The 27647-nt window shown below is 48.5% G+C and overlaps 1 protein-coding gene across 2 annotated transcripts in view; it reads left to right on the top strand.

Annotated features, from left to right (window-relative positions):
• Nucleotides 1-23410, top strand: part of GALNT15 (polypeptide N-acetylgalactosaminyltransferase 15) — a 31035-nt gene extending 7625 nt beyond the window's left edge. The window contains exons 2-10 of one of the 2 annotated variants that reach the window (XM_084795409.1): nt 651-817; nt 3480-3684; nt 7158-7325; nt 10132-10249; nt 11726-11920; nt 14511-14642; nt 15016-15120; nt 18382-18525; nt 21253-23410. In XM_084795409.1, the coding sequence (XP_084651535.1) occupies nt 651-817; nt 3480-3684; nt 7158-7325; nt 10132-10249; nt 11726-11920; nt 14511-14642; nt 15016-15120; nt 18382-18525; nt 21253-21399 (1381 nt within the window). In that variant the 3' untranslated portion in view covers nt 21400-23410. Of the gene's footprint in view, nt 1-650; nt 818-3462; nt 3685-7157; nt 7326-10131; nt 10250-11725; nt 11921-14510; nt 14643-15015; nt 15121-18381; nt 18526-21252 lie in introns of those variants that run through there. The other variant, XM_084795410.1, reaches the window with a different exon arrangement.
• Nucleotides 23411-27647: the final 4237 nt, after the last annotated feature.

Raw genomic sequence — 27647 nt, 5'->3', positions numbered from 1 at the left:
GACCAGGCAGAGGGACACTCAACAGCGTTGGGGGTGGGGTGGGGTGGGGACTGTGTCCCTCAGATGGGTCCAGGCCCAGACTGGTGGCTCTGATTTCCCTCCGAGGAGGGACCCCAAAAGAAGTTTCACTTTAGGCGTGCCCTGCTGCTCTGTGAGTCAGGCTGTTAATCACAGTTCCCTCCATGACAGCAAGTCAGGCAGAGGGCCTCACATAGTCCCTAGGGTGTAGGCAACACAGTGAGTTAGGGAATCCAGGCAGGAATGGCTGAAGCAGAAATCACCCAGCAATTCTGAAGCTGGATACCACTGACATTGCCTAGAGGAGCCTGGCCCGCTTGCTGCATTTCAGTTCCGTTATCTGAGATGGGGACACTGTCATCCGTTCCCACTGTACAGCTGAGGGCCACCATCTCAAAGAACGGGACCAGCTCCCCTCAAGTACAAAGGACGGGCTGGCTTCAGCAGGGTTCTTGTGATCTGAAGGTTGAGAACCAGAAAGCGCTGCTGTGCTGTGTGCTGGGATTTTTGTGTGGCCACTGAACTGGGAGGAAGCCATGGGCTGCAGAGGCTCAACCAGGCTCCAAGAGTGAGGGGCATCTGGCTTCTCTGCAGTCTCCTCCTGAAGGCTCCATGACACCCTTCCCCTGCAGGTGCCTGCAGCAGCACTTCACAAGTGACCTGCCCACAGCCAGCGTCGTCCTCTGTTTCCACAACGAGGCCTGGCCCACGCTCCTGAGAACCGTGCACAGCATCCTGGACACAGCACCTAGGGCCTTGCTGCAGGAAATCATCCTGGTAGATGACCTCAGCCAGCAAGGTAACAACTGAAGTTGGCTTCTGGGTCACTGGGAGGGGCTGGCCATGGGCCAGAAGGGGGGAGGGAAGGGCAGAGGGAAGGGGGTCTCCTTGTAAAAGAGGAAGTTGAAGGCCACAGTCAAGGTTCCCCGGATGCAAGTGAAGAAGGATTGCATATTCCAATGTGAGCAACTTATGGCTGAAGGACCCCAGGCAACAAGGAAGGGCAGGAAAGGAATATTTTAAGCAAGGAAGAGTCCTGGTATAGGGAACTCCAAAGAGCAGTTAGACTCAGGAGGCCACTGGCAAGGGTCACCTCAGTCTGATTCTGCCAGGGCTCTTTCCTCAGGCTTTGACCCCCCCCCACACACCCTATTAGCTTTGCCCCAAGATGTAGTATCTAAATTACACGGGTGCTCAATGCCCCCTCGGTGCTGGGCAAACCTGCCTCCTGTCCAGAGGGGAAAACTGAAGACCAAAGATGAGAAAGGACCAGAGCTGAGTCAGGCTATGCAGGGCAGAGCTGGGCCCAGAGCCCAGACTAGGATGTGCTCGGATGCTTCACCTGGCAGGGCGCTCAGGTCAAGAGCAGCATAAAAAGAAGAAGCAGAGAAGGGCCTGGCGACCTCCAAGCGAGTGGGTCTCAGCCTTTGATTTCCTGAGCTCCCGAGACAGACTTGTTAAAACCCAGACTGTGGCTGTGGGGTATAAGTGGGAGGCTATAATCCCAGCTACTGAGGAAGCTGAGGCAGGGGATTCACAAGTTTGAGAAGGTCAGCCTGTACTACAGATGGAGTTCAAGGCCAGGTTGGACGATGTAAGGAGAACTTGTATGAAAATTTTTTAAAATATGAGCTAGACGTGGTGGCACATAACTTTAATCCCAGTACTCTGGAGGCAGTGGCAATCAGATGTCTGTGAGTTCAGGGCCAGCCTGGGCTACATATTGAGTCTCAAAGAAAATAAATAATGAACTTGCCAAACAGGGTGGGGGGGGGGGGAAAGCCCAAGAAGCCCCAACGCTCCACAAAAAAAGCTGTGGGTAACAGAAAAGCTGGGAGCAGGAGAGGTGGTCCTCCCCAGGGGAGAATTTACCAATTGGTTGTTCAATACTTGAGAGCCAGCCCAGAAAACATACAGACAAATAACATTGTACGTACTCAACAGGTTATATTTTGAAATGGGTAGACAGACAGGCAGGCAGGCAAGCAGACAGACAGATAGATATGCGAGAATAAATAGTGGGGGGGGGGGAAAGGCCATGAACTTGAAGGAGAGTGGGAAGGGGTATATGGGAGTGTTTAGGGGGAGAAAAGGAAAAAGAGAAATGTTGTAATTTATAATCTCAAAAAGAAAACAAAGATGCAAACAAAGGGCTGGGCTATGGTTTAGGAGTAGAGCCCACCCCGTGTAGAGCCCAGGTTCCACGGCCAGTGCCTTCAGCGGATCACCCCAGGGTCTCTAGGCCTTGGTGGTGCCCAGGTATCTGTAGCTATGATGAGCACTCAGGTGCAGCGATGGCTGAGCGCCTACATTTGCATGAGCCCCTTGGGGATCAAAGCTCTCCACTCCTGCTCAAGTCAATGACATTTAGCAGCCCCCTTTGGTTTCAAGGGAAAGCATGCGGGCCTGGGCGGAAGGCCGAGCCCTTGCTGAGGTCTCCGCAGCACCTCTCTAATAAGGGAGGGTGGCACGGAGGGGCTGAACGTCTGGTGTGATTTTTGGGGTTCTTCCATATTGAATTTGCCAGCCTGGCCACGGCAGAGGGTCAGAGCAGCTGGAGGCACTGAAATTGTGTGGGGTTCGCAGGGCACATTTGGGCAGCATTTGCTGAGGTTGATGGGGAGGCAGTGGGCTGGGCAAAAAAGTGCGTAAAGACTCTTAGGGTCCCGGCTGAGGCAGAGTCCTCCAGAGAGCAGCCCCGGGGTCCCTTCCTGTCAGCTCCTGGGCTGCTTCCGTTCCTGCCGTGAACTCGTGAACTCGTGCCCTTATTTCCCCCAGCAGTGGATTATGACCTGAGCGTTCTAAGATGAAACAAACCCTTCCCTTCCCAAGCCGCTTTTGGTCACTATGTTCTACCACAACAGAAACCTAACTGAGACAGGCTACCTCGCAAGTCCTCAGCTTCAGCCCTTGCTACCCGAGGGCATCTGCATCCTTGCCTGGCAGCTTCACCACAGCCTTCGCATCTTCCCAAAGCACACAGCTAGAAGCAGGCCTGGGTTCTTTTCTCCCTCTTTTCTTCAGACTCACACTGCCACTGGGAGGATGCCCTCTGAGACAACAAATACCTCAGTGGTCCCCCAGGTGCAGAGTGTCATGACCCCTCTGTTCTCAACCCCATTGTCCACCGTCTTAGGCCGGGTTCTGTCAATGAGAGAGTCTGAAGCTGGAATGTAAGAGGAGGTTTTCTTGAGGTGTATACTCTCATCTGGAGATCATTTGCAAAGCTTCTCCTTGTCTGGTTTTCCACTCCATCCCTCCAGTTAATAGATGGAACCGTAAGCCATCCCAAACCTTAGAAATGACCACCGTTCAATATCGCACGGAGGCTCGGAATCCAGTGCTCACGGTGGGCTCTAAGGGAGTGATCTTTGTAACGCTCATCACAGTCTTGTTTGCTCTGGCATCTGTGACCCCCCTCCCCCCTCCCCGCCCCATTGACAGGGCCCTGTCAATTCTAGAACAACTGAAGTCTGCTCTCAGTGAATATGTGGCCAAGCTGGAGGCCGTGAAGCTGCTCAGGAGCAACAAGAGGCTTGGTACCATCGGGGCCCGGATGCTGGGGGCCACCAGAGCCACAGGGGATGTGCTGGTCTTCATGGATGCCCAGTGTGAGTGCCACCCTGGATGGCTGGAGCCCCTCCTCAGCAGAATAGCCGATGACAGGTAATTCATTCCCCCCTGGGGTGTGCACAGCAAGGGGTGAAGCTGGACAAGGCAGTGCACAGGTGCAGTCACTCTGAGACCAGAGTGCCCACCCACCACTTGAGAAGCACGTTGGTCTCCACTATCCACTGTCTATTCCTTGGGGCTTACTGATGCTTGAGCCTTGTAAGCAATGTGGGGAGTTCCTGTTGGAAGGGAGGCCAGAGGGTTTCTAGCCTTGAGAAGAGCTTCTGTCCACGTTCAACTGCAGCCAGTCCCGTCAGGCTGCCCAGCAAGAGCTGCACACACCGTGCCTGTCATTACCTCTGATTCTGACACAGTTTCTATTGAGATTGTAACACACCATGGCGGAACAAATTTCTAAACCAGCCTAGACCACAGGTCACCCATGCCCAGGGAGAAGACACTAGATTACCCCATCACTAGTTTTCTTGACAACTTCCTGGCTCCTCTGCATTATAGACAGGGTAATGTTCTAAGCCAGGCCATTAAGAAAGAAAAATGTGGGAGTTGAGGGGGCCTAACTGCAACCCAAAGCATTGCTTTGACCGCTGTCATGCTGCCTTCCCCACTCCTTCTCATCTCCAGCACTCCCTAAGCCAGGCCTAGCAGTCACTTCCCCCAATATAAATATCCTTTTCAGGGAACCTAACCTTGGTAAGGAGCTCACCTAGGAGTGTGGGGAGGGGCCTCCGTCACTCCCCACCCCTGCCACTCAATCAGGCCTGAGACACAGTAGCACCTCCTGGCTCCCAGCCAGATGGAGCTGTGAGAAACAGACCTCATGGCTCCTACTCTTGCACTCTGTGTTTGGCCTTGTTTGAAGTTGGGGATGATCACACAGAAGGAAAAAAAAAAATCCTGAACCAAGACAGATCTCTTTGGCCCAATTGCATGATGAACACCTCTACCTGCTCTTGGTCCACATCCCAATAAGGAAAGGAGAAGTGTGCTAAATTTAGCACCACACTGAGCACAAGAAAAGTTCACCAGGCCTCCAAAGAGGCCATCTTTGATTCGGTTCCCTGTGCCAGCTCGCCTAAAATCCTGGAACCCTTGTCGATCCTAAGTTTTCTGGACCATTCCTTGTCTGATCCCTACCGTGGTGTAACAGATGGGTGACTCGGGGGCACCTTGGAGATCACTTTGCCCTGCCTTGTGGTTTCATGTTGAAGAACACACTTGTAGATATTTGGGGACTAAGTAGTGTTGTTGTCTCGTGCCCCATTCTTCCGAGACGCCCCTCCCCTCCCCAATGAGTGGTTCAGGCAGGTGCTCCTGCTTCTGTTTCTTGAAGAGGACAGCTGGGGCTCATAGAGGTGATGCTGTGTACAAAAGGTGTGGAGGACAGGTGTTTGGTCAGGCTGAGTGTGGTTTCTTCTTACGACCCACTGAAGTCAGTCAGAGAGGATCCTCTCCTGCCTTAGTGCTGAGACATGTTAAACACGTATGTCCTCCTTCATGTCAGTTTCTCACATAGTGCCATCCCAGAGCGCCATAGTCCTTACTGTGGGCTGGGAGAGAGAGGGGGGAACAGCAGGGCCCCCACAATCCTCCACTGTAACATGTAGCATCTGTTCCCATCCCTTCCTATCTGTCTTCGTCTATCCTACGCCTCCCCCAGAGCCTCTGATCTCGGGGCTTTGCTATCTTTGGGGCCTTCTCCTCACGTACCCACTGCTCTCTGAGATTCCACCATCTTGTTATCCTCCCACAGCCTCTTCATGGCTTTCGCCCCACCCTCTTTCCTTGGGCCCACTTCTCCGGCTTATCTGGAACCTGAAAGAAAACCCCCTTTCCGCCATCTGAGTTCCCTTCCCTGGACACGCTGCCCAGTGGCGCTCGGCAAGTCTAGGCTCCCCTTTCCTAGTTTGTGTAGGACTCAGTCCCACCAGCTCTTCTGAGATGCCTGGCATGGCCCACACCATGCCATGCCACACCACACCACATTATGTCATGTCACACCACACCACACCACACAACCACGCATCACACCACACAGCACCACATCACACCACAGCTCAGTGAAAGCAAAGCTTCTCTGGCCTGAACATTCTGTCATCAGATGAGGACCCAGTGTCGCCAAAGGAGGAAAAGTCTCCAGGAGCTTTCATTACCCAGGTGCAGTGGGAGTATAGAGGGGACAGGGTGGCAACCAGCCAGCTGCTCTGAAGAGACATAGCTTCCGCCATGCCTCAGCCAAAGGGTCTGGAATCCTTTATCAGCCCTGGTTCTCTGATCCTGACAATGAACTAGGCCTGGCCCTAGCCATATGGCAACTTTGTTTGAATTGTTTATTCCTCGCCATCCTTTACATTCCTCAAGTGCACGTGCACGCGCAGGTATGTGTATGTGTGTGTGAGAGAGAGAGACAGACAGACAGACAGACAGTGAGACAGACAGACAGACAGACAGAGACAAGTGCGCAGTAACCACAGAGGACAGAGCAGAATGTCAGATCCTCTGGGGTTGAAGTTAAGGCCGCTGTGAGCTGCCTGACATGAGTGTTGGAAACTGAACCTGGATCCTCTGAAAGAGTAGCAAGTGCGCTCTTAATAGCTGAGCCATCTCCAGGCTTAGAGTAAGACATTTTAGTGTCTTATTTTATTTTAAAAAATTATAAAAGTAAATGTGCAGTTTTATGATATGTATAGCATGTGAGGTGTTCTCTGGGGCTGAGGGGTGTACAGTCCCTGTAACTGTACAAAGCAACTCTAGACAAAAACCAAATGGTTTAGGGTGGTCCTGAGATGCTGGTGACGACAGCCTACCGATAAATTATCAATGTAGAAGGCCAAGGGTGTCCACCATAGCCAGCTTCCAGCTGCTCTATGCTGTCTGCCCACTCTAATGCCTGATACCGCTAAATAAGAAGGCCTCTAGAAGAAAGGCAGTCTCTAGGAAGGAGCAAAAGACTGTACCATCCCAGGTTATTTCCCACTTACCAGCTGCCCTGGGCCCTGCCTGAGGCACCACGAGTCCAGATATGGCACAGAGCCATACAACCTGGACTATGAGTTTAATTAAAACAGTCATGTTATAAAGCAAAAACAGCCAGGTGTGGTGGTGCACGCCTTTAATCCCAGCGCTCAGGAGGCAGAGGCAGGAAGATCGTGATGAGTTCGAGGCCAGCCTGGTCTACAAAGTGAGTCCAGGACAGCCAAGGCTACACAGAAAAACCCTGTCTTGAAAAACCAAAAACAAAAGCAGATGAAATTAATTCTAATAATGTATCTTAGTAAGCCAAGTATAATATCAGTATGTAATCAACACAAAAAATAGTAAAAGTTTTTGCATCTTTTCTTTTTCATATTAATTCTTCTAAATGGATAGTCTTACCTAGAACAAAGCAGCTTCAAGGACGGCAGGTGTGAGTGGCCTGCGGCTGCTGCATGGGGCCACACATGACACAGATCTCGGTTCTGCCCCCAGCTAGTGAGTGGCTTCGTTGTTTGACCCTCAGTTCTTTCCAGGAGCCGAGTGGTGTCTCCTGTCATAGACGTGAGTGACTGGAAGACGCATCAGTACTCTGCGTCCAAGGAGCTGCAGCGAGGGGCGCTGGACTGGAAGCTGGATTTCCGATGGGAGCCCCTGGGGGAGCAGGAGCAGAAGGCCCTGCCATCCCCCATCAGCCCTGTCAGGTGAGGCCCTGCCACAGCCTTCCTTTCCCTGAGCCCCTCCACGCTTGGACAGCAAGCCATTTTACCTGTGACCCAGCTTCCTGATGGCAGGGCCTAGCACATGAGGTGCTTGTGAAAACCACGCAAGCCGATAGCGTGAAACCAAAGCAGCCAGCCAGCCACAATGCTGCTACCATTGTGCTATCAATGGAGTCCTGTGAGCTCGTCCAGAAGCCTCCATGGGTGCCCAGGGCGAGAACATGGAAGAACCTGAGCTGGTCTTGACCCCAGGTAACACAGAAAATTCCTTGGTCACAGGACCTGGCTCAGTGAAAAGGAAAGACTTAGCTGGCTGAACGCTGTGACATCATACATCTTGAGATAGATCCAGCTTTGACAGTTGCCACTCCTGTGTTGTTGATTTGATTTTTTTTTTGTTTGTTTTCTCAACAATTCTTTTGAGTAGATTAAAAGAATTTTTCTGATGAGGGAAAAAACCACTTCAAATTTAGTGTGTAAAGCAACAGCTATTCTCTGAGCTCTGTGGGTCGTGACCTCTGGACGATCCCTGCCAGGCTGGCTGTCTACTTCACTGTGCCCAGGACACAAACCCATTAAACTCCCAATATCGCAATGACATAAATCCAGGGCAGGGAGCTCCTAAACCCAGGGACTTCCCTAATATACTAATCTGGGTGCCTGGCACAAATCCACAGTCCGCTATCGATAACCACGAATCCAAAGCCCTCTGAAAGGACGTTATAATGCACCGGGCAGCAGGAGTATCCCAGGACTGACATGCTGGCAGAGCCTGCTCTGAGAGTAGTTCTGCACCGACTAAAGAAATATCAGTGCACTTCACAGAGCACCACCAAAGCTGAAAGGCAATGTGTCAGGTGTGCGTGGCCCTTTCTAAAATCCAAAAGCTCTGAGCCAGGAGCTGGCGGTGCTTATACCTGTCATCCCATGGGAAGATCATGAGTTCGAGGCCAGCCTGTGCTGCACAGTGAGACCTTGTCTCAAAAAAAAACAAAACAAAGGCAAACGAGCAAACAACAGAGAAAAAGCAACAGCTCTACACATTCCAGAGCAGAATAATGAGCTCAGAACAGCACAGTCTAGTATCTAAAATACAGTGTGTGCAGTGCCTGGCACTGTATGCAACCTTTTAGTTTAATTCCCACAGGTTCAGTTGTGACCTGTTTTGGGGGTTTGGTTTTCCGTTGTTTTGTGAATGGTCATTTTATCCCAATTAAAAGTGAGGAAATCAGACTTGGAAAGGTAACACGCCTCATCAAAACCCCACAGATAATTAAGTGGCTAATCATTGCAATTCTGATTTGCAGCATTTTTTGTATGAATTAGCATTTTTAATACCTTGAAGCTGGTGATCTTATGATCACTTCCTTGCCCATTAGACAGCCCGAAGTCTGAGCCACTTAAATCCAGAAGCACGGCCAGAGTTCGGCTGCATTAACATCTGTTTTGAGTGAAAGAGTCCTTGTGCGAAGGCTCTCTAGCTATGACCTGCTCTATGCAACCCTCTTGTTGTTGTTGTTGTTGTTTTGTTGAGACAGGGTCTCACTATGTAGCTCTGGCTGTTCCAGAACTCACTCTGTAGACCAGGCTGGCCTTGAACTCAGAGACTTACCTGCCTCTGCCTCCTGAGTGCTGGGATTAAAGGCGTGCGCCACCATGCCTCATTTGTTGTGGTACCATTTTGAGGACTGCTACTTCAACCCCAATTTCCTTGCTTGGAGTTTCTTATTCTCTGCATGTATAAGCCATGTACATTTCCCTTCTCCCCCGGAAGAAGGGGCCTACCTACTTCCAGAATTCCTTTTAGATTCATCTTAATGTTGCGGAGAGAATAGATGACAAGAGAAAAGAAAAGTAGGAGGGGGAGTGGAGGAGAAGAGGGAGGAGCCTGTATCCGTTGCTTTTGTCCTCCTTTTGATGAAGGGAGGACCAGTCTGCTTTGGCTCCGGTTTCAGAGGGCTCAGCCTGTCCTGCAGGAAGGCATGACAGCAGGAATGGTGCACTCAGTTCCGCAGGTGCCTGTGGTGGTGGTGGTGGCCTGGTCACGTTGGTCAGGCAGGAAGCTAGGCCAGAGCCAAGGATGAGTGTAGCCTTCAAAGGCCCACTCCAGTAATCTTCTTCTCCCAGCAAGGCCCCACTTCCTGAGGGCTCCAAGCCTTCAGGACAGTACCACAATTTGGGGACAGAGTGTTCAAAACATGAATCCATGGCAGCCGTTTCAGACTCAAGCCATAAAAGAGCCTGACTATATAGCTTTTGCTTTGAGCCTGGCAAGTGCCTCCCTTGGGGTGTCTTACTTTAACTAAAGTCTTTTTCTCAGACATCTCTCTAGGGGGACTCAAGTGAATCACTGGTCCTTTCTATAGAAAAAGACCTGAGGACAAGATATAAAGGCCCCCCAGTAAGCCTAGTTCTCCTTAATCCTTGGTCTTGTTTTTATGTATGTGTCTGTGTGAGGGCATGTTGTGTGTGTGACGTCCTTCTGGCATCAGGTTGCCCAGAGCTGGAGTCACTGACAGTTGTGAACAGCCTGACATGGGTGCTTGACCAAACTTGGGTCCTCTGGAAGAGGAGAGAGCACTCTTAACCACTGAGCCATCTCTTTGTAAAATGTCTAGATCTCAAATACTTTTGTTCTGCTCCAGTCTTGCAGTTGCAAATGCTGAGCTTCACCAGAGCCCAGAGTTGGCTGTCTCCCTCACTGGACCTGCCTCCAGGAAGCCCCACCCAGGCCCTGTTTCTATACTTGGGGTCAAACTGCAATCTCCTTTCTGGCTTCTCTGTGCAGGAGCCCTGTGGTACCCCGAGAGGTGATGGCTGTGGACAGACATTACTTCCAAAACACCGGAGCTTATGACCCTCTCCTGTCACTGCAGGGTAGTGAAGATCTTGAGATGTCCTTCAAGGTAGGTCCTATGCCCACGGTGAGCATGGGTGGTATCTCTGGAGCCCTTTATGTAGTCAGCTTGGTTGGTGCAGACGGTGGGGGCGGGGGGCAGGTGTTGGGAATAAAGTTGTATGCAACTTTTACAAGGTCACTGCAACAAGGTATGTCAAACCTCCCTGCCCCTCCTCCCCCAGGCCATGTCTCTTGTAACCTACCTTGGTTTTGCTCTCAGCCTCCTCTGTGAACTTGACTTTCAAAACCCTCATCAGGAGTGAACGTGCTCTCAGTTATTCACATCTCCGTGCAGTGAACTCAAGAGTTTCTGGTACATTCTATGTTCATGGCACCCTTAGCATCTAGGGCAGCGGTCCTTAACCTGTTGTGTTGTGATTCCCTTGGGGGGGGGGCAAATGACCTTTTCACAGGGGTTGCCTAAGACCATCAGAAAAAATATGATACTTACCTTAACATTCATAATAGCAGCAAAACTTACTCTTACGAAGTAGCAGCAGGATAATGTTATGGTTGAGGGGGGGGGCGGTCACCACAGCATGAGGAACCATATTAAAGGGTCGCAGCATTAGGGAGGTTGAAAACCACTGGTCTTGGGGATCTTTTATGGCATGCAACAGCCAAATGTGAAACCACCCTTGGCACTGACTGGTCCCGTCCAAACAACTTGGTAGTCTCTTGACTTAGGGCCTTCTGGGCATATCTCAGCCTCTCTGTCCTGGGAGCCATGCTGGACAGCCACTGTCGTGTCTTCCAGTCATACCAACTGCCCAAAACCCAACCCAGCAAAGATGTCCACCATCTAACATGGACAGACCAATCTAATGTGGACGTGAGAATTATAGCATCCTCGTGGTTTGCACAATGTCCAAGTTTGCTCTTTCTCTGACATAGCAAATGAAAAATGTCTGCGGTGCCCTTTGGGGTCTCTGAGGTATCTTGGGGCACAGCTGTTTGACAACCCCTTGCCTCGTGTGGTTTTAGTTCTTCATCCATGGCCTGTCCCAGCACTATTTTCAACTGTAATTTCTGTCACCAAGTATAGTATAAAGGCTTCTTGTCCAGTGAGCAGTGGGAAGCTGGGAGAAGCTTCTGGAAGGAATAAAGAAGAGTAATGGGGGGGGTGTGGTTTCATATCTGCTGTCTTTGCAGCAAAAAACAGCACTGGCTTTTAGAAATTTCCTAGCCACTGCAGACATATTTTCCCTAGAAAAGCATTCTCTGGTAGGTGGGTGTGCTGACCCTGAATTGCTTTGTACACTGACTCTGCACGTGTTCCCAGGTGGCATGTTCAGGCAGGAGCATGGGTGCCAGCCATTGCAACTGCCCTCTACCCGTCCCGCCTTGCTGCCCTGCTGCCCACACTCTCGGATCTGGGACCTGCACTCTGAGGATTTGAACTGCTCGCTCTGACTTAGGACTTCCTGGTGCTCTGCCAGCTATGCACAGACAGAGAGTCACTCACCTTCTCCTTCTGTGACAGGCCTGGCTCTGTGGTGGCTCTGTTGAGATCCTCCCCTGCTCTCGGGTGGGACACATCTACCAAAGCCAAGATGCCAGCTCCAGGACTGACCCTGAGGTCATCTTGAGGAACAAGGTCCGCATTGCTGAGACTTGGCTAGGGCCCTTCAAAGAAACCTTCTACAGACACATCCCAGAGGCTTTTGCCCTGAGCAAGGTAAGGAAAGGCTGGTAGAGGTCTTTGGCCAACATAAGGTTACCTGCTTCAAGTCAGCCAAGGGGGACTCTCTTATATGTGGCTTGAGTTTCCAAGAGTTGGCCCTCTGGAGTGACCCTTCTCCTGGTGGGGCTGTCCTTTGTCCCTGCCAGCACCTCCCTGGAGCATCAAAGCTGACTTTAGCCTGGAATTCTCAGACTGCTATAGGAAGCTATGAACCAGACAAAACCTTCCACCACAGGCAGGGCCCAAGGGGAGGTAGGCCCAGATAAAGGACGAGCTGTGTCTCTGAGGGTCCTTTCATCCTGAGTGGTGACCAAGGGTTAAGGACTACCCAAGACAAAGAGTGGATCTGAGTACAAAAATAAATATGAAGAATCAAAAAGCCACAGAAAAGCTGAGAATTTTTAACGCCTAATTAAATGTCTCTCGGTTCACTGTTGGTCACTTCCTGTGGAGACACACACACACACATGCACGTACACACACACACACACACACACACACACACACACACACACACACGCTATCTGCTGTGAGCCACAGGCTGACATTTCACTTGCTACACTCCATGTAGGGTCCCAAAGGACCAGTATGGTCAGGCAACTGCTCCCACTAGTCCCTCACCAGCTCACTGCTGGATAGCATAGGCAAAAGCAGGGTCCTCAGAAAGACACACCCATGCCCACTGCATGCAGGGAAAGTCAGATGAGAGTGAGCCAGGCAGGAGCCCCAACACCCCCTTTTCTTGAGGCCCTCAGGATTTTGTTCCTTTTTATCCAGATCCACCCACTTCCCTACAGAAGATCAGCCCCCAAAACAAGTCTCAGAGCTCCTTGGACTTCTATCAGTTGTCTCTTTAATGGGAGATGACACAAAATATTCAATCAGTCCCAATGTTTAGGTAGCTAGAATTCCCTCTGGGTCCCCCTGAGTGAGTCCAAGCATTGTCTTTTGCACACAGGAGGGACCCCACCACTGCAGCTTCTGGCTTGGGTTTGTAGAGGGGAACTGGAGATCAAAGGGCAAGTCTCAGGATCCTAGTTTAATCCTAAGTCTAGACACCCCAGAAGTATGCTTCAACAATGGCAGCAGGGGACCACTCAGCCACCAGAGGAGGCGCTGGAGGAAGAGCCTGAAGCCTCTGAGGGTTGAGCTCAAAGTTTTAGACTTTAACCAGTTGACAGTGGGGAGTAGGGCCCTCTTCTCCAGAGTCCTATAGAGCACCAAAGAGCTGCTGTGGCTCTTAACCTCTGAACTTTCTTTAGGCTGGAACCGCCCCCCTCTCTCCTTTCTCCTCCCCCCTTTCCCTTCCACCTTTCTCATAATGGATGCCAAGTTACTATTTTTCTTTGCTTTCAGAGGACCTTTTTTTTTTTTTAAATGTCAGTACGGATTTCATTTATAAAGAACCCATAAAAAAGAATTAAGTATATCCAGGCTTCTGATGTACCCGGGCCAGCCTTCCACTAGACAGGCTCATTAGAACACAGCAATGTTGGATGTAGTCAGCCCATCACAGCACATAAAGTATTTACAGCCCGCTGGGCCCCTCTGAGTCTGACTAAAAACCAGAGACCACCAAGGTGGAACTCTGACATGGATAGCGCCCTCCTGCCGTCTTGCTTTCTGTCCCTTTCCCATTCCCTTCTCCCTCCTTTCCCACGCACCTTTCTCCACATTTGGTTATTCCAAACCCTTCCTTCTTTTTAAAAAAAATTAGTTATATTTATTTTATTTTATGTGTATCAGTGTTTTGCTTGCATGTACCACATGTGTGACTGGTGCCTGCAGAGGTCAGAAGAGGGCATCAGATCCCCTGGGACTGGAGTTACAGACAGCTGTGGGCTGTCATGTGGGTGCTGGGAGTGGAACCCGTACCCTCTGGAAGAGCATCCAGTGCTCTTAACCTCTGAGCCATCTCTCCAGCCTCCAGCCGCTTCTCAAAGCCTCTCTCTCCCAGGAAAGTTATACTAAGGGTTTCCTCCTATCTTACCGATGCAGCCTAAAACATTTAACTAGTGTCAAGGGCTGGCGTTCATCTTCCTACTGTTGTGTTATAAAGGAGAGCATCAAAAAGAGGGGCCAGTGTGGCCTAAAAGAATGGTTCATCCATGGAGAAAACTGAGACGCAGGAGAGAGAAAAACCAGCTTGCCTCTCCTCGCCCCCCACCCTCCCATTTCCCGTCTGACTTCACCTCTGTTGCCTCTGGGCCAGCTTTTGCCTCTGTGAGACCCATGTGCAACCCAGTACAGAGGCCATCATTCCTTCCTATAGCAGAGGAAAGTCTTTATGGACTGGACACCATGGTCTTTGTAGGCTAAAGATTTAAGGGTCTGTGAGAAGGAGTCGGGCTGCCTCCAATCTTGCTGGCCCCACACCTCTCTCCAGAGAAGAAAACTGACTCCACCTTCTAAACCTCTCTCGCATAGGACCCTTCCTCCTGTTTGCAATCCTGAGACATGTGCTCTGTCGCAAGCCTTCCACTTCTTCACATCCGCCCCTATTCCCCTCCCTGCCACTGTGTGAATTTGGGGGGCGAAACAAGCTTTCCTGGCCTTACTCCCCATGCCCTTCTCCAACCCGCAGGTTGCAAAGCCAGACTGCACAGAGCGCCTGAAGCTGCAAAGGAGGCTGGGATGCCGGACGTTCCACTGGTTTCTGGCCAATGTCTACCCTGAGCTGTATCCATCTGAGCATAGGCCCAGGTTCTCTGGAAAGGCAAGGCATGGCCTGGGGGTGAGGGTCCCCTTCCACGACAAGGACACTCATCCTTTATACTGGGCAACCAGTTCCAGGCTCAGTAGAGTCCCAGAGGCCTTTGGACTCCCCTTCCCTGCCTCCCTGACAGCCTGAGGAAGGCAGCATGCTTCCCTACGAGCCATGCCAAATCCCTTCACCATAAAGAGCGTGACCTGACTCCTTCCCAGGAGCTTGTGTCTTAAGATAAGTGGGTTTCCCTTGACCCAGCTCTCTGTGACTGAACCACACACACACTGGGATAAGGTCTAGAAAGGACAGGAGATTAGAGCCTGCTTCAAGACATCTCCACAGTGGAGGTCAGATTCACATCTCTGTGGATGTCCATTTTCAGCTCCACAACACCGGACTTGGCTTCTGTGCAGACTGCCAAGCAGAAGGGGACATCCTGGGCTGCCCCATGACCTTGGCTCCTTGCAGTAACAACCGGCCACAACAGGTGGGTAGTGATGCTTCCCGGGATGGATATTATCCTGACTTATAAGTGGGTGCTGTTCCCTAGGGTGCCCTTCAATTCCCTTCAAAGTAGCTCCTTCCCATGGCCCCATGGCCCCATGGCCCTTGACAGGTCATGGCCCCCACCGTAATGACTTGTCAGGGTTCTGCCCACACCATCCTCACCTTAGACCTGGACCAGCATGAAAGACTGGAGCATCTCAGCTAGAAGGAATGAAGGGACTGCCTATCCAGCCCTTGCCTCTGACACATGAGGAAACTGTGTCTAGAACCAGCAGCCCAGAAATGTCCACCTCAGATCCTCCAGTGTTGAGGAAGGGTCCAAGAGTCAGGGTAGAAAGCAAGTAATGAAGCTAAGTCGAGAGCTAAGGCACATGTGGACCCTTCGGCCATTAGGAAGGTGGCTGTGATCGTTAGCTTGCCCCAGATCTGATTCGGTCTGTGATGGGGGTCCTTTGAATTGAACTATCATACTCCAAAGTTGCCTAATAAAAGCAACCAGCAGTTAAGTGGGAGCCATGGAGCCTGGGGTGAAAGAAGAAGTGTCTCCATGGGAAATTTTGGGCCCAGCCTTACACTGCAAGCCTAAGTTATCTCTGTGGGAAGCTGGTCCCAGCCTAAAGTGTTGGGCGCAGGCTCCAGGCCTGGAGGATACTTAGGGAAGGAGTTGGCTCTGGATCCACTTGGTCTCTCTGTACTTTACCATTCTTTCCTAAAATACCAGCGGGCATTCCTACCAGACACATTAGTAAGCTTTCACATGAGAAGAAGGCTCATTTTGGGCTTTGTTGTTGTTTGTTGGTATTGGTGTTTTTGAGGCAAAGTTTCTCTGTTGTAGCCTTAGCTGTCCTAGACTCTCTTTGTAGACCAGGTTGGCCTCAAACTCAGAGATCCGCCTGCCTCTACCTCCCTAAGTGCTGGCATTAAAGGTGTGCGCCACTGGACCCGGCTGATTTTATTTGTTTATTCATTTTAAGCTCACAGTCTCAGGAGGATTTCAGTTTGCTGTGGGGAAGGCATGGCTTGGTCTACAGTGGCAGGAGTATGAGGCGTTTGGCAGCTTGCTCACATGGTGCAGACTGAGCAGCCGGTAAAGCAAGCCAGCACCCAGGGTGCGTACTGCCTTCAGAGACTTGCCTCTAGTGAGCTGCTTCCACCAGTCAGGCACTACCGCCGGGGCTCCCCAGCCTTCAGAGCAGGGCTACAAGCTGGGGAAGTGAGCGTGGGAGGCATATGGGAGATACCTCACATTCACACCACAACATTAAACACAAGAGAGGACATAAAGAGCCCAGTGAGGAAGTCACATGTCAGGCTGACAACTGTCCAAGCTTTATAGCTGTCTAGAGCCAGGTCTGAATCAAGTTCCCCTTCCCTGTGCAATCCTGGCAGGCTTTTTAACCCATGCCATCCTGACAGGCTTTTTAACCCATGCCATCCTGACAGGCTTTTTAACCCATGCCATCCTGACAGGCTTTTTAACCCATGCAATCTTTTTTTTTTTTTTTTTTTTTGGTTTTTCGAGACAGGGTTTCTCTGTGTAGCCTTGGTCATCCTGGACTCACTTTGTAGACCAGGCTGGCCTCGAACTCACAGCGATCCGCCTGCCTCTGCCTCCCGAGTGCTGGGATTAAAGGCGTGCGCCACCACGCCCGGCAACCCATGCAATCTTGACAGGCTTTTTAACACCTGTGGCTCGGTTTCTTGTATGCAATAGGGAATGTGGCTGCTCCCTTTAGACAAAGAGAATATTTGTTCTGTGCTTTTTTAAAAATTAGTGAGGTCTTATAGAGCCGGCAATATTGGAAAGTAAGTAAGCTGGACACACACACCCCAACCCCTTGGGGAAAAAACTAAATATATGCTGGATAAAAAGAATATGAAATGCCCATTTCCAGGCACAGGTCATTGAGTTTACAAGAAAGAAAGGGAAATATCCAAGAACTCAAACTCAGTGGCAGCTGGACAGTGGTGGTGCATGCCTTTAATCCCAGCACTTGGGAGGCAGAGGCAGGTGGATCGCTGTGAGTTGGAGGCCATCTTGGTCTACAAAGCAAATCTAGGATAGTTAAGGCTACACAGGGAAACCCTGTCTCAAAAAACAAAAACAAAAACAAACAAGCAAACAAAAAACCAAAAACTCAGGTGGTAACTGAAAACAGCCATTTGTGAGAGCTGGGCTTCCTAGAGAGGTGACTGGATTCAGTGGCCACCAACCTTGGCAGTTCAGGAGTCAGGTTGCAGGCAGGGAGAAGCAAGGACAGACCAGCTTCAGCTCATGAGAGATGACATTGGAAATGAGACTTCACGCTACCCAGCTTTGACCGTCACAAGGTATCTGTCCTTGCAAAGCTGAACTAAAAGCATCTCCCCGTGACCAAGAGGAACAACAAGGAAGTTGTCTGCCACCACAGATGGGACTTTGAGTAGGAAAAACATTGCTCTCCCTCGAGAATTGCCCTCAGGCTCGCTTGAGATATGCTTAGGGTTCAAATTTATGCTAAGTGCGCAGTTTGGGAATTTCAAGCAGGGCAGATTTGCAAATTAGCAGGCCTAGTGCAAATGGAAGATGTTATATCTCTAATTCGATAGTTATGAAGAATTCCAAGACAGTGGCAGCAACGTGTAAACTAAATAGCTTGAACCAAAAACATGAAAGCTTTCTCAGCACAGGGCCCACGAGACAGCACGAGCTGTGTGCCATGATGCTAGTCCTGTCTCAGTCGCACAGTTAATATAAAAACCAGTGCAGACTACATCTGGTATGAACAAACAGAAAGTGAGTTTGCCAAAACATGCCATCCAATTGGTCAGCACAGGTGCCTCCCAGTTTAAACCCCTCTGTAAGGTCCACACAGTCCAGCGCTACAAAACCCGCAGACACCGCGAGCAGCGGGGAAACAAGTCAGGGGCAGGTAAGATGTCCCTAGAAGGAAATCAACCTGGGCCTCAGAGAGATCCCTCACCTGCCCTTCCAGCAGGGCGCACCCATCACTTGCATCCTTTTAAAGCAGCCGTATAGAGGAAATAGAATACCACAGGGGCGTGCCAAAGTGTGGAAATACGAACGTGAGAAAGACCAAGATGCTCGGTCTTCAGAACCCATGAAGAGCCTTGTTGCTGTCCCTGCAGAATCTGAAAATGGTCCCTAGAACTCAGCTCCTCCAATGTTCTTTTGTCTCCCCTTGGCTCCAGAAAGGGCGCCCTTTTTGGCTATGCTAACTGCCTGTCCCCTCTGCCCCAGAACCTGGAGCATACCAGCAGGAAGGAAATTCTCTTCGGCAGTCCGCGGCACCTGTGCTTCGGTGTCAGCCGAGAGCAGGTGATTCTGCAGAACTGCACGGAAGAAGGCCCTGCCATCCATCAACAGCACTGGGACTTCCAGGAGGTAATTAACCCATTCGGGAAATGCTGGCTGATCACCAGGAACTTCCGGTTAGCTGGAATTTCCAGGCTGACTGACCTGGTTAGCATGGCATCCTGGACTCTTCCAAGATGTCAGGTGCTCTCCACAATGCTACTTCTGTTGTTGAGCGTGGTGGCTTGACACTGGGGTCTCTGGTCCCTGGCCTCAGGATATAGTCTGATCTGCCCCTACACCATCATAGATTATCAGCTTGAATCACAGGTAGGATGGAGGAACACACTACAAAAACAACATCTCCTCAGTGGTGTGGAGTTAGGAGTGATGTAAAGCAAAATTTAAAATAAGCATATATTGATATGTAAATATCCAGCTGTTGGGGATGGAAAGATGGCTTAGTGACTAAATATGTTTTAAAGTATTAAAAGAAAAACAAATATGTCACTGTCATTTTCATTATAATGCACATTCCACTATGGACATTTCATTGTTTTTGTGAAGTTTTTACTTCTATATTTCCTGTTGGCATGTTCTAGATCCTTCTCGGAGGTATAGGGGATTGAAGTATTTAGGTGTGTGAGTGGGCCCCAGTACAGAACGGGGCAGAGGTCAGTCTTGCAGCGTGTCTGTGGAGTTGACTGTGAGACAAATCCTTGCCACAAAAGATCAGAAGATGGTCCCTGAACCTCAGCCCGACTGTGAGTTCCTCTTGTCCCACTCTGTTAAGGGTCTCTTTAGCCACCATTGCCTCAGTCTCAGCACCATCATCACTGCATCTACACTATGTTTCCACGTAGCTTCCCCCTCTACGTCCTTTCTGAGTTGAGTTAGACAAATAGATACACACACATTTTCATTTTTCTTCAAATTCGGAGAGTAAAGAAGATAAGGTTAGAGGAACTCTGCACCGGTGAGTCATAGGACTAGGAGAGGAAACTCCCATCACAGAAAACCTAAGCTGAGCTCCCAACAAGCAGCCAAACCAAGCGATCACACATGGCGTATTTCCAGACATTAAGAAATGAGATGTGAGCCAGGTATAGTGGCGCACACCTTTAATCCCAGCACTTGGGAGGCAGAGGCAGGCGGATCGCTGTGAGTTCGAGGCCAGCCTGGTCTACAAAGTGAGTCCAGGATGACCAAGGCTACACAGAGAAACCCTCTCTAAAAACAAAAACAAAAATGAGATGTGACAGGAGATTTAGTTCAGTGGCCTAGTGCACTTACCCATTAAATGTAAGGCCCTGGGGCCCGTACACAAAACTAGTAAGGGGTGTGTGTGTGTGTGTGTGTGTGTGTGTGTGTGTGTGTGTGTGTGTGTGTGTAAGGTATTCTTCAGCCAGAAAAAAACAATGAGGCACTATTCTTGGTGAACTATTTATAACTTAAAAGCACTGCAAGCAAACCAAACATGCCCCTACATCTGAGTAGATAAAATGTGGACACACATCCTTCCTAAAGCTCATCTCTAAGGTACGGTTACTTACCTCCTACCTCAGCCTTAAAGTGGAAGGAAGTCCTGTCATGTGGTACAACAAGGGTGATTCTTGAGGACATTAGGCTAGATTACATAACACACACACACACACACACACACACACACACACACACACACACACACACACACACACCCCTATGCACGCATTCACACATGCACACAGCCCAAAACTGTATCATTCCACTCCGTGCATGTTATGTAACGCAGGTAAAGACCTAGAAGCATGACCAGTGGTTACCAGTGGGTGGGGAGGAAGAACTGTCGCTTAATGATAGAGAGGTTTTCTTCACAACGAAAAGGTTATGGAAAACCAATACATTTAACCTTTCTAAAGTTTAATATTGAAAATGCTTTCAAAGTGGTAAGTTTTGGTGGGTTTTTTTTTTAACCACAGTAAAAAGGAAAAAAGGGAGTGAAGTACTAGTTTTTGCTTCAACATGAATAAATCTGAAAAACTTGCAAAACGAAAGAGGCTAGTTTTAAAGGAGCCATGCCTTACAACTCCATGTATCTGAAGTGTCTAGAATAACCATGCCTTACAACTCCATGTATCTGAAGTGTCTAGAACAACCACAGATGGAGACTAGTGCTCCTCAACGGCTGGAAGGAGGACGGCAGAGCAGACAAGTAGTCGTGTCTTTGGCAGTGACGGAAATATTTTGGAATATACTAAAGACAACTCGTTTGTGTATTTTAAACAGTCTGTATTTTGGAAAATATAAACAGTAAGCAAGAATTTATAACACTGTGGCTAAAGTTGTTTAATTTTGTAAAGAAATAAGCCCCTTCTTTAAAAGAAGATGTTAGGGTAAATATTGAATCTGGTGGGGCTGAGTCATGACTTATTGTATCTCCTGCATATGGCTTGTCTAATTAGACTGGCAGGATAGCCCAGTCTTGCTCAATACTGCAAGCCAGTGGCCACAATGTCAAATTGCAGGGTTAGTCAGGAATGCCAACAGTGACTCTGACAATACAACAGGAAGACTGGACATGCCCCAACCAGAGCTTTCCTGACCAGAACTTTCTAACAAATGGCAATACAAGTAATTGGGTTTATGACCCCTTAGGTTTGAGTGACATTTAAATTTTAGGGTTATTTAAATTACATTTTCTATTAACTAAAAAGCCTACCATTTCCCTCCAGGCTAGCTTATACCCCTCTATTAGTCTTTTAATACTCAGTAGAAATCTTAAAAATATCCTTCTTTTCTGACGTTGTCAGGACCTGGGCTCCTCCTTTCTCTTTTCAGGATGGAATGATCATCCACATTCTTTCTGGGAAATGCTTGGACGCCGGCGTTCAGCCGAACAATAAGGATTTGTATTTGCGGCAGTGTGATGGTAAAACCAGCCAGCTGTGGCAGTTCGACCAGGTGCACCCCGTGCCTGAACGATGAGTAACGTCAACGGAGAGCAAAGCGCATGCTCGGCGTCACATTTCCGCTCCGGACTGTCGCGCGTCAGTCCCTATGTCTGCGCTTCTGGTGTGGGAGAGGAAAAAAAGTGCCTTAAAAAAACAGAAAGTCTTTTCTTGTACTTTATGTCGTTGACTGTAGGCTATTTCAGTCTTGGTTTTGTGGTTTTGGTTTTGGGTTTTGGAGACAGGGTTTCTCTGGATATCTTTCTCTGTAGACTAGGCTGTCCTGGACTCAAAGACATCTGCCTGCCTCGGCCTCCTGAGTGCTGGGATCAAAGGCATGCACCCACCACTGCTGAGCTATGTTGGCTGCTTTTGTTTGTTTTGTTTCGTTTTTATTTACAAAAAAACAATGGATCCATTGTCTTCATCCCCAGAAATGACCCTGGTGAAGTAGAGCAGAGTCCTCCCCAACCCTCACCCTTTACCCCACCCCAACCTGAGCATAACATTTGCTCTTATTCCTGACTGCGGAAGTGACCCAGGCATAGTCGGACAGCACTTCCAGGAGACATCAAATGCAGAAGACAAATTTCCTAACCTCGTGTAGCCCTTACTCAGACGGTGTATGTGGCCAGGGGTTGGAAGCTAAGAGTGAGGGGTGTGTAATGGCCTGGCAGTCCCGACCTTTCGATTAGGCTTACTAGCACATATTTCGTGTTCATTCATTGAACCCTGGCTCAATAGGAAGCAGAGGGTAGGGAGACAATGGGGTGAGGCTGGGAGGGAGACGGGAGACTCCCCAGCTCAGCTTGGCCCACTGAAGGAAGAATCAGCAGACCTGGTTAGGACGGTTTTCATCTTCAGGCCCGTTGTCTTAAAACTTTCTACCTCCATTCACCTGCCCTGTGCATCTCAGCCATCCACAACCGTATTTCCTTGCTACCTCCTTCACCTGCCCTGTGCATCTCAGCCATCCACAACCCTGTTTCCTTGCCGTGTGCTCGTTCTTCAGTCACCAGCGCTGGAAGAACCAAGACATCTGAGCAGTGTCATGAACAAAGGCATCACAGTGGATAAACTCTCTCAGTGCCCTGTTAGGAGAGCAGTTGGCTCAACGAGGGATAGCAAGCAGCTTTTGAAAGGGGGCAACCGTCCCTTGGAGGGAAATGCCAGCATCAGAGCCCAAATCTTTACAAGGCAAATAGATTTGACTATTATATGTCCCTGAAGTTTGACTGGGCCATCTATGAGTCCATAATGATGGTTTGTGACCCCTAAATGAGGCTTCTGGTTAAACACTCACATGGTTGAGAGAAATCCACCTCAACCAGAACAGAGCCAAGGCTCAGCCACAAGGGTTGCTGAGAGAGTTAGGGTGCTGTTGAGAGAGGGAAAAGAAACATCTTGCCCATTTCTCTCTGGACCAACTTAGCTCTCTATATGGAAGGCTTAGAAACTTTCCATTAAAGATGCCTTTGTCCTCTGGGCTGTCTCAGAACACAGTTGTTTTAGGTAAGAACTGGAGAATGAGTGTGGTGTCTACGATACATAACATTATATATATATTCCTTCTCCAACATCCAAGTCAACGCCCACTGTGTTTCTCCAGCCTTAGAATCGCTGTAGACGAATGCTATCCAAGATGGTGGCCACAAACCCAGTTGCAGCCATTTTGATGGAAGTCCACTGCAATTCTCAAAATATTCACACTGTTCCTTGACTGTACTGGCTACATTTCAAGAGTTCAGTAGCCACCTGTGGCTAATGGTTATTGAATATGAGACCATCATCATAAAATAATCCACCAGTAGTGGGCTACTGGTACTGGCTAGCCCTAGATAAGGGAGATATTTTAGTCACCACCTTCTTGCTTCAGACCCGGATGGAGCTAAAATGCTTCAAATGGCAACCTTGTAAAGGGTAGTAATGGTTGAAGAACAAACACTTTAAAAGATCTTTATTTTTGAAATGAACACTAATATTATCATTGTGAGTAGTTGAAGCTGTTGGAATAAATTAATATAATTAAATAAAAGACTAAATTCTGTTGTGTGCATTGTGGTGATTAACAAAAGGATGCAGATGGCTTATTGCTTAATTGTTGTAACAAAGCAAGAATATGGTGCCTCTTGCTCCCTTAACTATCCCCATGATTCATTATTTTATTACAGAAATGGCTTTCAACTCAGTCCCTGGCTGGTGCTTACAGACCTGAATTTCAGCAAGACAGATGCCTCTGCTTCCTTCTGAAAAACAAGCTCCCACAGTGTAACTTGGGTTCTTATCAACGGTCTGTTTAGAAGCAGAGAAACTCGGCAGTGGAGTGATCTGATTCCTTGGTTAGATTTTGCTTGTCAGTGTGAATTTTATGAAATTGTGTGACTTTGTGACTTGTCTCACAAAGCCCACCTCCATTATGAAGGATCCTGCTGGGGTAGATGGATATGTGCACACAGCAGACCACAGTCCATGCTCTTTATGCTGTGACACACAGTGAAAGCAGATGTCATCCCTAAAGGGGCCTGATGTGTTTCTTTTTTTGTCTCAATGTCAAAAATCCACCAGCAAAGTCAGAGTTCCAACCTCCACAGATATCTGGAAGGTCCCTGGACCCATAAGGATGCTGGCTAAGGCTCAGCCTTTTTAAGTGAACCCTTGTAAGTGTGGCATATTGCCACCTTGCCTTGAAGGAGATCCATTCTCAACTGATTTGTTGTGAGAAAACTGGTTAGACACTAAACTACTCACCAGTCCAGACATAGGAAATGCAAACAGGTTGCACTTGGAAGGGGCTCTGGAAGAATAAACATGCAGTGTCTGTAGTAAGTAGAACAGAGCCAATAAGGGAAACACAGATGGCTCAGGAAGAGCACATACTGCTCTTACAGAGGACCTGAGTTCTGTTCTCAGCACCCACATCGGGCAACTCACAACCACCTTTTAAGGCCAACCCTCAGGGATCTAGCACCCTCTTCTGGCCTCTTTGTGTATATGTATATACCCATCCCATAGACATGCAAGTATATATAATTAAAAATAAAATAAAATACATTTTTAGAAAACATCTTTTAATAAGGTAATAGGAGGGGGTGGATAAGCACAAGCAGTCAACCCCACTGAATCTCGGGCTTAGAAAAGGCTCTGAGCTTTTCTAAAGTGTCACCAGGAAAGTGCTGCTGCCTACACCGCCTCAAGCACAGGCAGTTAGCATGGTAGGTGATGCTTAAGGTTATATTTAAATATGGTCCGGAAGAGCCTGAGCAGCTGAAAGTCTTGGCCTTCCCAGATACACCACTGGCATGTTCTGCAGGTGTGCAGGAGGCCGTCAGCCAGGAGCACCATCCATCCTGCAATCTTCTCCAGCTCTGGTCACATGACTATCGTGTGACTATTGTGAGAGCTGTTTGTTCCCACCACAGGAGTCGCCCCTCTCCCCCAGCTCATGGGAGAGCCTGGGAGAGCACCTGGTCCACATGCCCCATGAATTCTGTTACTGAGAAATTAGTCTTTACAGGTGGCCTGAGAGACAAGGTGGAAATCAGCAGCCTTAGTTTCTGCATATGGTGCCAGGTCAGAGAATTAGAGAGGAGCAGAGGATGGGGGTGGGATTTTTTCAGAGTTAGGGTCAGACAATCCTCTCTGTAAAGTTATTTGCCTTATTTCCATTGGCCTCCACTTTTACCCGAGACCTGCTGGCTTACATAGAGAGGGCAGTGAGAACCAAGAAGCTTGCTTCTTAGGTCCATTTGCTTGGAAAACAATTTCCCAGCCCTTTACTCTGAGGTCATGTCTATATTTATTGCTGAGGTGTGTTTCTTGTATACAGCAGAATGATGGGTCCTGTTTTCACATCCATTCTGTTAATCTGTGTCTTTTTATTGGGGAGTTGAGGCCGTTGATGTTGCGGAATATTAATGACTAGTGGTTGTTAATTTCTGTTATTTTGGTGGTGGTGGTGGTGGTGGTAGTAGTAGTAGAGTGTGTGTGTGTGTGTGTGTGTGTGTGTGTGTGTGTTTCCTTTCTTTTGGTTTTTCTGATGTTGGGTTATTTACTTCCTGTCTTTTCCTGGGTAGAGTTAGCCTCCTTGGGTTGGAGTTTTCCTTCTAGTATCGTCTGTAGGGATGGATTTGTGGATAGGTACTGTTTAAATTTATTTTTTTGTCATGGAATATCTTGTTTTCTCCCTCTATAGTGAATAAAAGTTTCGCTGGGTATAGTAGTCTGGGCTGACATCTGTGGTCTCTTAGTGTCTGTATGACATCTGCCCAGACCCTTCTGGCTTTTAGAGTTTCTGGTGAGAAGTCAGGTGTAATTCTGATAGGTTTCTCTTTAAATGTGGCATGGCTCTTTTCCCTGCAGCTTTTAATATGCTTTCTTTGTTTAATGTTTTGATTATTATGTGGCAGGAGGCTTTTCTCTTCTGGTCCAGTCTATATTGTGTTCTGTAAGCTTCTTGCATATTTATAGGCATCTCTTTCTTTAGGTTGGGGAAGTTTTCTTCTATGATTTTGTTGAAAATATTTTCTGGGCCTTGGAGATGGGAATCTTCTCCTTCTGTTCCTATTATTCTGAGTTTGGTCTTTTCAAAGTATCCCAGATTTCTTGTGTGTTTTTTGTCAGGAACTTTTTAGATTTAACATTTTCTTTGACTGATGTATCTCTATGTTTTCAATCATATCTTCTATACCTGAGATTCTCTCTTCGATCTCTTTTATTCTGTTGATGAAACTTGTGTTTCTTTTCTGTTCTCTTCCCTGGGCTTTCCATCTCCAGATTGTATTTTCTTTATTGCTCCTATTTCCGTTTTTATTTATTGAGCTGTTTTATTCATTTCCTCCTCCCATTTGATTGTATTTTCCTGTAGTTCTTTGCTTCACCTGTTTGACTGTATTTTCCTTTGTTTCTTTGAGGGATTTATTTTCCTCCTTTAAGGCTTCTATCATTTTTCATAACCTCAAGTTTAAGATCATTTTCTTGAGCTTCAGGTGTGATAGTATTGCTGTGGTAGGATAGCTGGTTTCTGGTAGTGCCATCCCAGGCAGGTGGTCTTGGTATGCATAAGAAATGAAACTGAGCAAAGCCAGAGGGAATGAGCAACACTTTGCCATGGTCTCCGCTTCAGTCCCTGCCCTGCCCTTTTTGCACGACGGACTGTAATCTCACCAAGTTGCTTTTGGTCATGGTGTTTATTGCAGCAATAGAAACCTAACTGAGACAGCGAGTGGCCCATGCCTGTAACCACCCCACTCTGGAGGCTGACAGAAGGAGTGTGAGTCACGCCCGAGCTACACAGTAGAACCTTGTTGCTATAGTTAATCTTTTATTATTTTTTATTATTACTTTTTTTTGTTTTTCGAGACAAGGTCTCTCTATTTTAGCCTTGGCTGTCCTAGACTCACTTTGTAGACCAGGCTAGCCTCGAACTCATAGCAATCCGCCTGCCTCTGCCTCCCAAGTGCTGGGATTAAAGGTCTGCGCCACCACACCCAGCTTAGTCGATCCTTTAAAACAATTACATTTATTTATTTGGTGTGTGTGTGTGTGTGTGTGTGTGTGTGTGTGTGTGTGTGTGTGTTCAAGCCCTCAGGCACACACATGTGGGCCTTGGCACAAGTGTGGAGGTCAGAGGACAACTTGTGAGAGCCAATTCTCTTCTTCTACCCTGTGGGTCCCAGGATCCAACTCAGATCCTCAGGCTTGATGGCAAAGCTTAGCTGTCTTGCTGGGCTTGTCTTCATTTTCAACTTGACTGGCTCTGGAATTCACTAAGTTATATGCTCTCAAAAAATCTGTGAGGGTGTCTCCAGGAAGGATTTGCTGAGTGGGGAAGACCCTCCACCAGAGTTAGCACCACTATCGCAGCCCAGATACAGAAGTTTTAACAGAAAAAAAAAAAAAAAACAGAGCTGCTTGCTCACTTGCTTTCACTTCTTAGGGTGAGTGCATGGATCCTGCAGCCACTGCTGCTGCTGCTGCTGAGTCCATCGAAACCCAGCTTCTTTAGTTTTCCACCATGAACTGAAGACTAGTGGCTCTCTTAACTTTTGATGCCAGACTTGTGTCACTGTGGGGCAGGCTTTGAGGTTCCCTATGCACAAGCTACACCCAGTGTGGCACACAGTCTCCTGCTGCTGCCCGAGAATCAGGATGCAGAACTCTCAGCTCCTCCAGAAGCGTGTCTGCATGCACGCTGCCATGCTTCCTGCCATGCGATAATGGACTAAGCCTCTGACCTGTAAGCCAGTCCCAATTCAATTTTTTCCTTTATAAGAGTTGCCCTGGTCA

Source organism: Acomys minous (assembly GCF_964271855.1).
Source record: "Acomys minous genome assembly, chromosome: 9".
Taxonomy (NCBI): Eukaryota; Metazoa; Chordata; class Mammalia; order Rodentia; family Muridae; genus Acomys; species Acomys minous.
This window is presented reverse-complemented; position numbering and strand designations above follow the sequence as displayed.